Source organism: Phocoena phocoena, chromosome 8 (assembly GCF_963924675.1).
Source record: "Phocoena phocoena chromosome 8, mPhoPho1.1, whole genome shotgun sequence".
NCBI classification, from domain to species: Eukaryota; Metazoa; Chordata; class Mammalia; order Artiodactyla; family Phocoenidae; genus Phocoena; species Phocoena phocoena.
The window spans coordinates 78,867,367-78,880,525 of NC_089226.1; the positions used below are offsets into that span (position 1 = coordinate 78,867,367).

Genomic DNA, 13,159 nt, shown 5'->3' on the forward strand with positions numbered 1-13,159 from the left:
GTAAAGAAGACATACTTCCACTTAACCTTCCAGTGTAGTGAAAAGCACGTATAATTTGATTATTAAATCCCAGGTCAGCCATTAACTAGTTGAATGTCTTTGGGGTTTTTTTAAGTCTCATTTCTTTGATTTATAAAGTGGAAATAAAGATAGCTAGCAGAAAAGATGTTATTGCAGAAATCAAGTGTGTCTGTATATATACACATATTTACAACACATTTTTATTACATGCATTTTGTGTGTATGTGTATATATAAAGCACTGTAGAGTAAGATTTAAAACTTGCTTCTGCTTAATTAAAAATGTAGCCACTATGTAGAATATACTTTAGATGTTTCTTGAATAGTGTAAATAACAGGCTTTTCTAAAAGAAAATAATAACATTAACTATTTGTTTTCTTTTATTACAGGCTTATGAAAAAATTGCTTACCTTCTCACTAATTTAGGTAAGTCCATTTTTCTTCACTCTTTAGTAACATGGACATGTTATTCTGCACTTGCTTTACACACTTTAGCATTTTTTATATGTTTTTTATATCAACTTTAGTTATATAATTGTCAATAAAAGTGAAAGAAGGGGCGTAGGAAGTTGGACTACATCACATAACTATAGAGAGGCAATGTGTATAGTTACAAAATCTTACTGGAAATTAGCAAACCTAGTTCTCCCTACTTGGAATTGCTTTTTTCCACTACCTTTTCAGTTCTTCGTGATTTTCACCCCCAATATTTATTTTTATCAAAGTGTCATATTACATGTACACAATTTAAAAGGCAAAAGATTATTAAGAGATTTATAATAAACACCAGTCCTTTGCCACATTACCCATTTTTATTTTCCATATCCCTGAGGGACGGCTTTTTAGCATTTTATCAATTAATTTCTTCTGTTACTTTCTACCCTGTTTCTAAACTGCATGCCATTCTTGGGTTTTCCAGCTTTGGGAAGTGATTGCCTTCCCATCATAAAGACAAGAACTTAAGTCTTTATTCCCTGCAGTGTTCTGTCCCCGCACACTTTCCCATCCATCGCCGGCTAAAAACAGACTTAATTCCCCTCCTTCCAAACTAGTTGTACCAGCAGTTTTAGCCAAATGAATAATTAGTGTTCAAATCATTGTGTCTAGAGAACTATGTTCACATCTAAGGCATGGTGTGTACTGTGATCCTTCCTTTCTTACACAACCTTTATATTTTCATGAAGCTAATAACCACTTTTTTTTGCTTAATTGTCTACACATACTTTCCTTAATTTATCCCAAACTTCCTGCCATAACTGTAAATTCTCTCTAAATACATTCAAAAACATCAAGTATTGTATTCATTTTATTTTCTTCTTAGGGTTATCCTCCCTGAACCACTGTCTGCTCCAATCTCAATAGGTTACCCTCTGGGCTTGTGCTCAGCTGCATCTACACTTCCCTTCACCAGCACTGTGGGAATTCCTTTCACCTTTTTTTTCTCGGCTGGACATTACTTTTTGGATCCTATGTTTCTTCTGTCTTAACTTAATTCCTTATTTTGCTACGTGGAAAGTAAATTTCTCAAAACCTTACATGTCAGAAAATGTTTTTTTTTTCTATCCTCGAACTTAATTTTTGGTCCCCCAGTTCGGGGTACAAAATTTTTATTGCAGATTTGTTTGAGCAGTGATCTTTTATTGAGAACTCACCAGAGCCAAGGCACTGGGCTAAGCTAAACACTTCTCCTTCATTATTTTGTTTTACTGTCATCACAACTCTATGACAGTATGATCCCTAGTTTATGGATAAGAAAACCAAGATAATTAAGTTAAATAAGTAGAATTTAAACTCAGAAGTGACAGACTCCATTGACTATGGTGGAGGAACTGTATGACTCTATTATGATATATCACTTTCGTTATGAAGGAACAGTGTGTAGAGGGAAGAACTAGTTCCTAGTTCATCCTCTGGATGACATGATTACTTGGAAATTACATAACTATGAGCAAGTTTCCCCCTCTCTCCATTCCATTCTTCCTCCTTCTCTTTCCTCTGTTCCTCCTCCTTTTTTTTTTTTTTTTTTTTGAGTCAGTTTCTTCACTGGTAAAATGAGAATGATAATACTTCCTGTTTCACCATTGTAGGTTGGCCGCCTGACACATGACAAGTGCTCCATAAATGGGAATGATCTTTTTCATCGTTTCCATTGTTCTTTAAACCCACTGAGCTACAATTTCTTCAGTTGGGTAACAAAGCACTTGAACTAGATTGTCTCAGAGGTTTCTTCCAGTTCTGATTCCTTACATTTATTAACTTTTAAAGAACTTTATACCCAAGATAGAAGCAAATCTAAGCAAGTGATTTGGGGACTACAATTGATAGTAGGAAACAGAACAGTTATCTGTGCTAAGTTCCAGGTGTATTCACTTCATATTTGATTTTTCCATCTGTAACTCATACCATAATGCCTGTGGATTCATAACTGTTGATTAATAATGAATGAATTGTATTGATTTAAATTAATAAAATATTGATATTTTATTTAAAGTAATATAATATCATTGCATGTATATACCTATAAATATATACATATAATATATATGACATTGTATTCTGTATAACTTTTGGCTTGCAAATTTATGCTTCAAATTAGAAATTAGGTTTAACTTTCTGGAGGAGGCCAAACACTGTTTTATTTAAAATATTTTTTAAACTTTGTTTCTTGATTTCTTTTTTTTTTTTTTTTTGCGGTACGCGGGCCTCTCACTGCTGTGGCCTCTCCCGTTGCAGAGCACAGGCTCCGGACGCGCAGGCTCAGCGGCCATGGCTCACGGGCCTAGCCGCTCTGCGGCATGTGGGATCTTCCCGGACCAGGGCACGAACCCGTGTCCCCTGCATCGGCAGGCGGACTCTCAACCACTGTGCCACCAGGGAAGCCCCTTGATTTCTTTTTTTGTCCAAATATTTTATTTTCAAAAACCACACACACAAAAAAATTCAAAGCTTCAATTCTATCACATTAAGGTTTTTTTAGAGAGGAAATATATAACATTTGATTCCAAGAGATAATTTTTTCAGCCTAATTTTATAGTTGTTGAGAATTAGATCAGAATGGTTGTCAGTTGTTCCAAATAATAAAGTAACTATAATAATGAACTGTGATTTATCTGTAATATTAATTATCTATAAAAATAAACCTGGATTCCAAGAAACAAATTAGGACAACTGGTAAAAATAGTTTTTATTTTGTCAGAGGTCAATTCAGCAATAGGAGCATCTATATCAAGAAAATAGTAACAATAAAATCATATGTCACCATATTAACTTTAGGCAAAAAAGAGTTTAATATCTATTTGAGAGAGACAGAGAAACACTTCATCCTGATAAACAATCTACCAGGTCATTATAATCGTCATGATTTCTATACACCTTTTCATAAACCTTCAAAACATAGAAAGCAAAAAATGATAGAAATACAAAAATAAATTGATAAATCCACACTCAAAATATAAGCCAGGATGTAGAGTATTTGAATATCGTAACTAGCAAGCTTCTTTTAAAATATATATAAACTGTATGCTCAACAGAAATATTATTTTCAGATACTTGATACATTGACAAAACTTATCCATGTAATTTGGCCACAATGAAATTGCAACTTTTTTGCCCCCAAACAGAAATCACACAGGACACATTTGTGGATCACGATGCAATAAAATTAGAAATGGAGAACCAAAAGCAATCTTACTCACAGGATTTTTAAAAAAATCCACATTCTCATTTCTAAATAAGTTTTATGCTTAATTTACAAACTATTTAGAAGGAAACAACAATGAAAACACAACCTATCAAAACCCATGGGGAAATGTCAGCCTATCCTGACTGCTCTCACTGGTGCCCACCAACCAGTCACTCTTTTCGATGCCCCACAGACCCCCTCCTATTTCCGGCACCTACCTGGTTTGGACTTGGAGTTCCCCAAGACCTGTTGCGTTTTTATTCTGTGCTTTGCTCATGCATGTATTTTGGTCTCTCTTTTCCTTAAGTCAGAGCCCATCTAGTTTCTACCTTTCTTGAATTTTTCAATTATATTAAAAAATATATATATTAGTTGCGCATATATATTTTCTATCACTTACTTGGGTACTGAGTGGGAGCAGAGCTTCAGTACATGCTGCCATCTTCATCCAATCTCTCTCATCACTGTATTTTGTTGTGTTTTGTTTTGTTTTGTTTGACAAGTTAGAACCCTAAGGTGTGAGTTGACAGAGTTCTTAAAATTATCTTATCTAAATTCCTCATTTCACAGATTATAAAACTGATTACAGAGAAATGTGAAGAGACCTGCCTGAGATTACCAGCAAATTAGGTGTAAGGTTGAGATAAAAACTGGGCTCTTGTGACTGATGTGGCCCTCTTTTCTCTTTACTATTCCACTTCAGTCTGCATACAAAATATTCCTTTTTCAAAGAACCCTGTGGACAATTTAGGTCCCTATATTAAGTGTAGCCAGTTTGGGTGAAAGACTGATCTAATATTTATGGTTACCTCTAAATGAAAGGAGCAGAGAGAATCCTGAAAATCTTTATATCTTGGTAATAAGCATCATACTTCTGTAGCTGTGGGAAATGTCTAAAGATTATCTCATTGGATCCTTTCAGCAACTCTATGGAACAGATATTATCATTCCTATTTTTACAGATGCAGACACTAGGACTCAGAGACATTGAGTGGCGCATAGAACTAGTAAATGACTGAACCAGATTTTGAACATGGGACTTCTGATTCTGTATCCATATTTCTTGCCATTTACCTCATCTATGTAAACACACCCTATGTTCCTTTTAGAATATCCTCGAACAGAATCTGAATGGGAAAACAGCTTTGCTTTGAAGATGTTCCTCTTCCAGTTCGTCAATTTAAACAGTTCTATCTTCTATATTGCTTTCTTTCTGGGGAGGTAAGTCAACTCCATAGGCATTATCTTTGCAGAATGACAGAGATTGTCAACAGTTCCGCTGCAGGTTTGTTAACAGGGGTGGCAAATTCTTGTCCTCTGCTTTAGAAAACTGTCCCAATCAATCTTCACCTGCTTTTTCAAGTCAAAAGACTCCTCTGCACAGTGCTTCTAGCTGCCACTCCCAGTTAAAGTTGGCATAAAAAAGCAAAATCATATAACCGTATTACTTTTCTGTATACCTGAAGCTAACACAACATTGTAAATCAACTATACTTCCATTTTTAAAAAATAAATAAAACATATGCCATCCTTGGGTTGAATTATGACTCTCCAGTCATAAGTAATGGTTTTGTTAAATAAGAAAATAATTTTTATGTAACCCCAGCTTACAGTTCCTTAGTGGGGAAACATACCTCTCATGGTAATGTTTTTATTTTCCTTAAATTTGCTGCAAAATATGAAAAAGAAGCATATTAAGCTACTGGTTCTGGTCTGCCATATGCTTAACACGCTGACAAGTGCCATGGAAACATGCTGAAGCTAGAAACATTTTAAACTCAATCATTCAGCACATTGTATTAATATTCGTTAACTAGGTCAAGAAGACATTAAAAAAAACTCCACAGGTAAAAGTAGAAAATTTCATTCGGTTGGTTTGTCTGTACTTTCTCAACTCATTGATATTGACTTCACACGTCATTTTTCCTTTTTAAGTTGGGTCCTTTGATGTGTAAGCATGGCCTAAGTCAACTGTTTGGGTACAGGTTGCTCCAGAGAACACTTAAGTCTCTACCCACACATGCACTTGTTGTAATGCATTAGTAAATGTTCTTCAGTCAACCCACATAAACGCTAATGAATTAAAATGGCTTTTTACAGATTTGTAGGCCATCCAGGAAAGTACAATAAACTTTTCAACCGGTGGAGACTGGAGGAAGTAAGTAATCTTGTAAGGGTGGGTGTGGGGATAGGCATGGATATGGACCAGTGACTATGGGAGGAAGAGGGGGTGGGAAGGGAGAGAAAGGGGAGGTAGAACAGGGAATTTCAGGCATGCTGAAGACACATTTTCAATAAAGGAGACTTCCTATGGTTTCAGAAATGGAACTAAGTCTTTCCAAAAAAGAGGGTGATCCTGACCTCAGCTCTTTTTTTTTTTTTGTAAAGCAATAATTTGCTCATTTAATTATTTATTTTTATTTATTTGATTGTGCCGAGTCTTAGTTGTGGCTCGTGGCTCCTTCGTTGCAGCATGTGGGCTCCTTAGTTGTGGCACGAGAACTCTTAGTTGCGGCATGCATGTGGGATCTAGTGCCCTGAGCAGGAATCAAACCCAGGTCCCCTGCATTGGGAGCCCAAACTCTTACCACTGCACCACCAGGGAAGTCCCTCAGCTCTTTTTAATATTCCATCAAAGCTATTTTTTCCATTCATAAAGCCCAGAAATTTAGCTCCAGAACTGTTTTTCTTTGGGGGAATTATTATTGTCTATTGTACTGGTTTCCAAACTTTTAAACATGCTATGTTTCCTTTTAAGCAGGGAAAATTTAGTCCAAAAGAAATCTTACTTCAAATACTAATTTATAAATATATAGGTATATCTTCAAAGTCTCATATTTCTTTATTGATTTATTATATGTAGGTCATGGAAACAAAATGTCTAGGAATAATATCTCTCTATCACAGTGTAAGAATATTTTATATTTTCACTGAGACTGACAAATTGTCCTCCCAAATGCTATGCTCTACCTATAGAGTATGAATCTACTTTTCAGACTTCTGCCAAGAGAAACATTTTAAGTTTTACCAATAATCCAAAAGATATCTTCTTTTGATTTCAGTTCCTTTAATTACAAGTGAGATGGAGAATATTTTTCGTATTTCTGTTGACATTTTATACTTCTGTGCGTGTATTATTCCTATTTATTTTCATTAAGCTGTTTTTCTGTTTTAATAATTTATAAACAAATAAAATTAGGCTCTGATCTTTCATATTTGCTGCAGATATGTTTCCCATTTTCTTGTATATAGTTTAGTTTAGTTTTGATATTTTTTTACAAAACTATATAGCATTTTCTAATCAAAATATTACTGTTGTTAATGGTTTGGGGAATTTGTATCATGACAAAAAAAATGTATTCTCCATTCAGGAAATTTTAAAAATTCACATTAAAAAAAAAAAATTATTTAGTTATTTATTTATTTTTGGCTGTGTTGTGTCTTCATTGCTGCGTGCGGGCTTTTTCTAGTTGTGGCGAGCGGTGGCTACTCTTCGTCGCAGTACACAGGCTTCTTATTACGGTGGCTTCTCTTGTTGTGGAGTCTGGGCTTTAGGTGTACGGGCTTCAGTAGTTGTGGCACTTGGGCTCAGTAGTTGTGGCTCACAGGTTCTAGAGCACAGGGTCAGTAGTTGTGGCACATGGGCTTAGTTGCTCCACGCATGTGGGATCGTCCTGGCCCAGGGCTCAAACCCATGTTCCCTGCATTGGCAGGTGGATTCTTAACCACTGTGCCACCAGGGAAGCCGAAAATTAACATGTATTTTTAGCTAATGTTATTTTTTTTAATACTGATATCTTTGGCCCACTGGAAGTTTATTTTGGTGTAAAGAGTAATCAAGATCCCCCCATGCCTAATTGGCAGCCACACATTTAATAAATAAATGTAATAAATACATGTTTTCATTCGGCAAAATGAGACTGTAAGATTTTTTATATTCTACATCTTGAAATTTCTGGACTCTTTTCAGTCTCATTGTTAGACTGTTTATTCCTTGTGTAGTTCAAAATTGTTTTAATTATTCTAATGTAAAATCCAATTTAATTTGTGGCAGCATTAGTAGGAGGTCATAATTTAGAGAGAGGCTAAGAAAAGATTACCTGAGAAATAGGAGATATTTCTAGTCTCTATCTAAAAAGTCCCCAAAACTCAGGGCCTCTCTCATTAATGTTGTCTCCCCAAAGTCTTCTAAAAGTTATTGGAATACATGGAGAAAGCCTAAAAATCCCAAAGAACGTATGCTTTATATCACAGAAAACTGGGCTCAAATGTTAATGCTGATTATTCATTCTTTGTCCTTAATTTAATCTCTCTGAATATCTGTCTTCTCATCTGTAAACTGGCAATAGTAACACTTAGGTTGCAAAGCTGTTAATAAATAAGAGATAATTTGCATAAGACAGCACAGTCCCTGGACTGTGGTAGGAACTCTATAAATTGTAACTGATATTTATCTATGCTCTGTCTCTACAGCCACCTGGGTATTATTCTATTGGACAGAGATCAACTAAGGCCTTTCATAGTCCCAGGCCTCCTGAAAATCCCCAAATCAGACTTGCTTCTTTCGTAGCCCAGAAGTATGACTATATCTGCTAAAAGGTTTTCAGCTACCCAAATGCGGGGGGAAAAGCAAGGCTTACTTTTTCGAGGAATATTCAGTGGCGTTAGCAAGGGTAGTGTGGGGAACAGTGTAGTCACGCGTAGGTAGATCTGCCTATTGATGCCATTTTAGTGGCTGCTAGCACCAATAATTTTATTTAATTGGGTACTCTTAATTGGGAAATTATTGGAATTCATGATTCTTCTTTGAAAGTACCAGGGGAATAATTATAATACTAATGTCAGGAAAAATACTTCATAACCATCCTAGATATTCTCCACAATACATATGCCATAGATAGTAGCCATATTTTCCAACAAAGGCTTATTTATTTTGACAAAAACTCAGTGAAATAAAAATATGGGTTTGTGATAGGCTCTAGAAATCCTGGAAGTGTAGATAGGAAAAGTATACATGATGGAAGATAAGAATTGATCCTCTGAATTCAATCATACAGCAAGCATTTATTGACACATATTCTATCCTAGGTCTCTGCTGGGTAATATGTGGTGTACAGATGAAGAAGTCTCTTTCCTTCCTTTGATGATTTAATAGTCTTGAAGAAAAGAACATAACCACGATCTGTAACAAATATTTTGTCTTTGGAATCTGACAGTCTACATTCTAATTTTGCCGTACCTGAACACATGATCTTAATATCTCTACGTCTCGATTTTTTTTATGTGCAAATTGTGATAAGAATAGCCACCTCAGTAATATTGGCCATAGGTGGATTAAATTGGATCATGCATGTAAAATCCCTGGCATAAATAATAGTAGCCATTATAAAGAAAGGAAAAAAGTACCACAATTTTATTTAGAACATTTACGAACTGGCTATACTGGAATTCCCTCATACTACGCCATATAATATCTCATATATGTAAATCTGTGTAAAATGTTAATAATAGCTAATATTTAATGAGTGTTTACTATATGCCAGCACATTCCAGCAATTGGTTCTAAGTGTTCTACATATATTAATGCATTTAATCCTCACAACAAGTCTGTTATTACACTCATGTTACTGGTGAGAAAACAGAATCTTAGAGAAGATATATAATTTGCCTAAAATTATTGAAACATACCTATAAATTGATGAAGTAATCAATTTGATATCAGTTTGATTCCGGCAGTCTAGAGTTCATGTTCTGGTCACTGTGCTTTCCAGCCACCATTGGGATAGCATATTGCCACAGTGGAGAATCTAATAAAAATTGGTTTTGGTACAAGATCGCTGAATGATTGCTGGCTCCTACACGTAAATTGGATTTAGAGTAAACATACTAAAGTGGATCAAGTGAAAGGAATAGGGTATTGCAGTCTGATACTTCTGTCTGCCACTTAGCTTCATTATCTACAAAACAGAGATATTAACACCCATGTCACCAGACTCTCATGAGGAGCAAATGAGAAAAATATGTGAAGGCACCCAGCGTTGGGTTGTCCATGGTCGTATAATTTTGAATGGTGCAATGGGAATGAAAGCCTGGGTCTCCTGCACATTCATCCATGCCCTTTACTCATTCTAAGTATAGACTTTATCCTAAATGAGTTTTAGAGTAATGAAGGACTGGAGTTAGCTCAAAGGAATCATTATGTGAAGAGGCAGATCCGCTGAAACTGTTAGATCTCTTTCTCTACCCTGTAAATCAAACTACAAAGTCATCAAGGCTTAAATTCAACAAAATTATAAATGGTCTGTCATCCAGCCTCCCCACTTTGGCCTACCACCGTGGAGAGGGATCCAATCACATGGTTCTATGATAGTCTTCTTTTTAACTTCCCGTGTAATAACAGGCTTTGCTAAAGCAACCCTTCAAGGCAATGAACACATTTGGTAAATAGAATTCATCCTTAGCATTATGTAAAAGAGCAGTGGATGAGGGTACAGGAGACCTAAGCTTTCATTCCCACATTACCAGTTAGCATTGCATGATCTTGGACAAGTTAATTTGCCTCTGTGAGTCTCTCTACAAAAATGAAGAGTTTCAGCTTGCAGCTGTGATCTGTGATCTGACTCTGTAGCTTAGTAATTATTCTGCCTCAGACATTCTACCAAACCCACTTATGGTATATATGTAGCAGAGTTCAGGGGGTCCTAAATTCAGAAGCAGTGTGCTTGGATAGGAGACTTGAAACTTCTCCACACAATAAAAATTATCACTGGCAAACCCTCTCTCTGGCTCAGATTAGGGAGTTTTAAGTTACTGGGCTGGAAACAGAAAAGCAGGCTCTTTGTGTCCTAAGTATTTGTTCCCTTTGAAGTCCCACTGGTACTGATTTGATAGAAATAGAAACTGTAGATCAAAGCTATAGAGACCATCATCCTTACAAGCAGGACATGAACCCATTTCCAAAGAAAAAGACCCACGCTTTCCTACCGAAATATCTTATATAGTGCAAAGTTTTCAAGCAAAACACATTTATTGCAATTTTCATTGGAATCACACTTTTGTTCGTGTGGGTTTCTAATGCTGTTACTGATCATCTGAAAAAGCAGAGGAGCACAGAGAAGGCAACATTGGGATCATACTGACAACCTATTTTGTGGCATACTTTTACCACTTAAAATACATTATAATATATGTAGATAGTCCCTCTCCAGGAGATACGGGAAAATGAGTAACTTTGCAGAAGAAACACTTGGCAAATATTATATTAACCAAGTGATGAAAGTTAATATCACTGGTGATGTCATGGGGATACCATGTGGCCCTGATGGGATGTGATGGAAATGGCACTTTACCTCTGTGCCCTGCCTCCATTCTTAAAGCACATAACCCCAGTCTAAATATGTGAAAACATCAAACAAACCCAGATTGGGGGATTTTCCACAGGGTGCTTGTCCAGCAGTACTCAGAATTGTTAAGGATATGAAAATCTGAGAAACTGTCTAGACCAGAGGTGACTGGGGGGAACATGACAAATAAGTGCTATGGGGTCTCCCACATTGCGTCCTGGAGCTGGTGAAATCTAAGTCAAGTCTGGAATTTGGTTAATAGCAATGTACTAATATTGACTTCTTAACTTATACCTGACAATATACCTCGGTAATGTAAGGGGCAATGGAGGGAATTGGGGGAGGGGTGCATGGGCACTCTCTGTACTATCTTTGTAAATTTTCTGCAAATTTAAAATCAGTCTGAGACAAAAAGCTGATTTTAAAAAATATAAACATTTTGTCATAGAATTAAATATTTTGCTATCACCTGATTGTTAATAGGTATGTAGTATTCCAGAGCATTCATTAAATGTGATCATGCCTAGCACAGAGCTTGGCAGTACTAAGTGCTCATTAAAAGTTAGATTTTTTGGTTATTGCTGTTATAATTTTGATCAATATTCCAATGTATATTACTGAAAACTTCCCTATGAGGTATCCTCATATGCGCTATTTCTTCCCTGTTTTTATTCTCCTTACGCATTGATATAAGGTGCCCTGGCTTTAGAATTTGCTGTACAATTTGAATGTGGGGGTGTTTAAGGCAACCTAGAAGAGCAAGATCATTAATGCTCTTGTTATTCTGTTTCAGTGTCATCCTAGTGGCTGTTTGATAGACCTTTGCCTCCAGATGGGAGTTATCATGTTTTTGAAGCAAATATGGAACAATTTCATGGAACTGGGATACCCGTGAGTACTTAATTTTTTTTTAACATCTTTATTGGAGTATAATTGATTTACAATGGTGTGTTAGTTTCTGCTTTATAACAAAGTGAATCAGCTATACATATACATATGTCCCCATATCTCTTCCCTCTTACATCCCCCTCCCTCCCACCCTCCCTATCCCACCCCTCCAGGTGGTCACAAAGCACCGAGCTGATCTCCCTGTGCTATGGCTGCTTCCCACTAGCTATCTATTTTACATTTGGTAGTGTATATATGTCCATGCCACTCTCTCACTTCGTCCCAGCTTACCCTTCCGCCTCCCTGTGTCCTCAAGTCCATTCTCTATTGGGTCTACGTCTTTATTCCCGTCTTGTCCCTAGGTTCTTCATGACCATTTTTTTGTTTTGTATTTTAGATTCCATATATATGTGTTAGCATACGGTATTTGTTTTTCTCTTTCTGACTTACTTCACTCTGTATGACAGACTCTAGGCCCATCCACCTCACTACAAATAACTCAATTTCGTTTCTTTTTATGACTGAGTAATATTCCATTGTATATATGTGCCACATCTTCTTTATCCATTCATCTGTCGATGGATACTTAGGTTGCTTCCATGTCCTGGTTATTGTAAATAGAGCTGCAATGAACATGGTGGTACATGACTCTTTTTGAATTATGGTTTTCTTAGGATATATGCCCAGTAGTGGGATTGCTGGGTCGTATGGTAGTTCTATTTTTAGTTTTTTAAGGAACCTCCATACTGTTCTCCATAATGGCTGTATCAATTTACATTCCCACCAACAGTGCAAGAGGGTTCCCTTTTCTCCATACCCCCTCTAGCATTTATTGTTTGTAGATTTTTTGGTGATGGCCATTCTGACGGGTGTTAGGTGATACCTCATTGTGGTTTTGATCTGCATTTCTCTAATAATTAGTGATGTTGAGCATTCTTGCATGTGTCTGTTGGCAATCTGTATATCTTCTTTGGAGAAATGTCTGTTTAGGTCTTCTGCGCATTTTTGGATTGGGTTGTTTGTTTTTTTGATATTGAGCTGCATGAGCTGCTTGTAAATTTTGGAGATTAATCCTTTGTCAGTTGCTTCATTTGCAAATATTTTCTCCCATTCAGAGGGTTGTCTTTTCATCTGGTTTATGATTTCCTTTGCTGTGCAAAAGCTTTGAAGTTTCACTAGGTCCCATTTGTTTATTTTTGTTTTTATTTCCATTTCTCTAGAAGGT

At 36.3% G+C, this 13,159-nt stretch overlaps 1 protein-coding gene across 1 annotated transcript in view; it reads left to right on the forward strand.

Moving 5' to 3' along the window:
* ANO3 (anoctamin 3) overlaps positions 1 to 13,159 on the forward strand; it is a 423,419-nt gene that overhangs the window by 396,337 nt on the left and 13,923 nt on the right. The window contains 4 exon segments of the mRNA XM_065883040.1: positions 411 to 447; positions 4,813 to 4,924; positions 5,804 to 5,861; positions 11,840 to 11,937. Coding sequence (XP_065739112.1) covers positions 411 to 447; positions 4,813 to 4,924; positions 5,804 to 5,861; positions 11,840 to 11,937 — 305 coding nt within the window.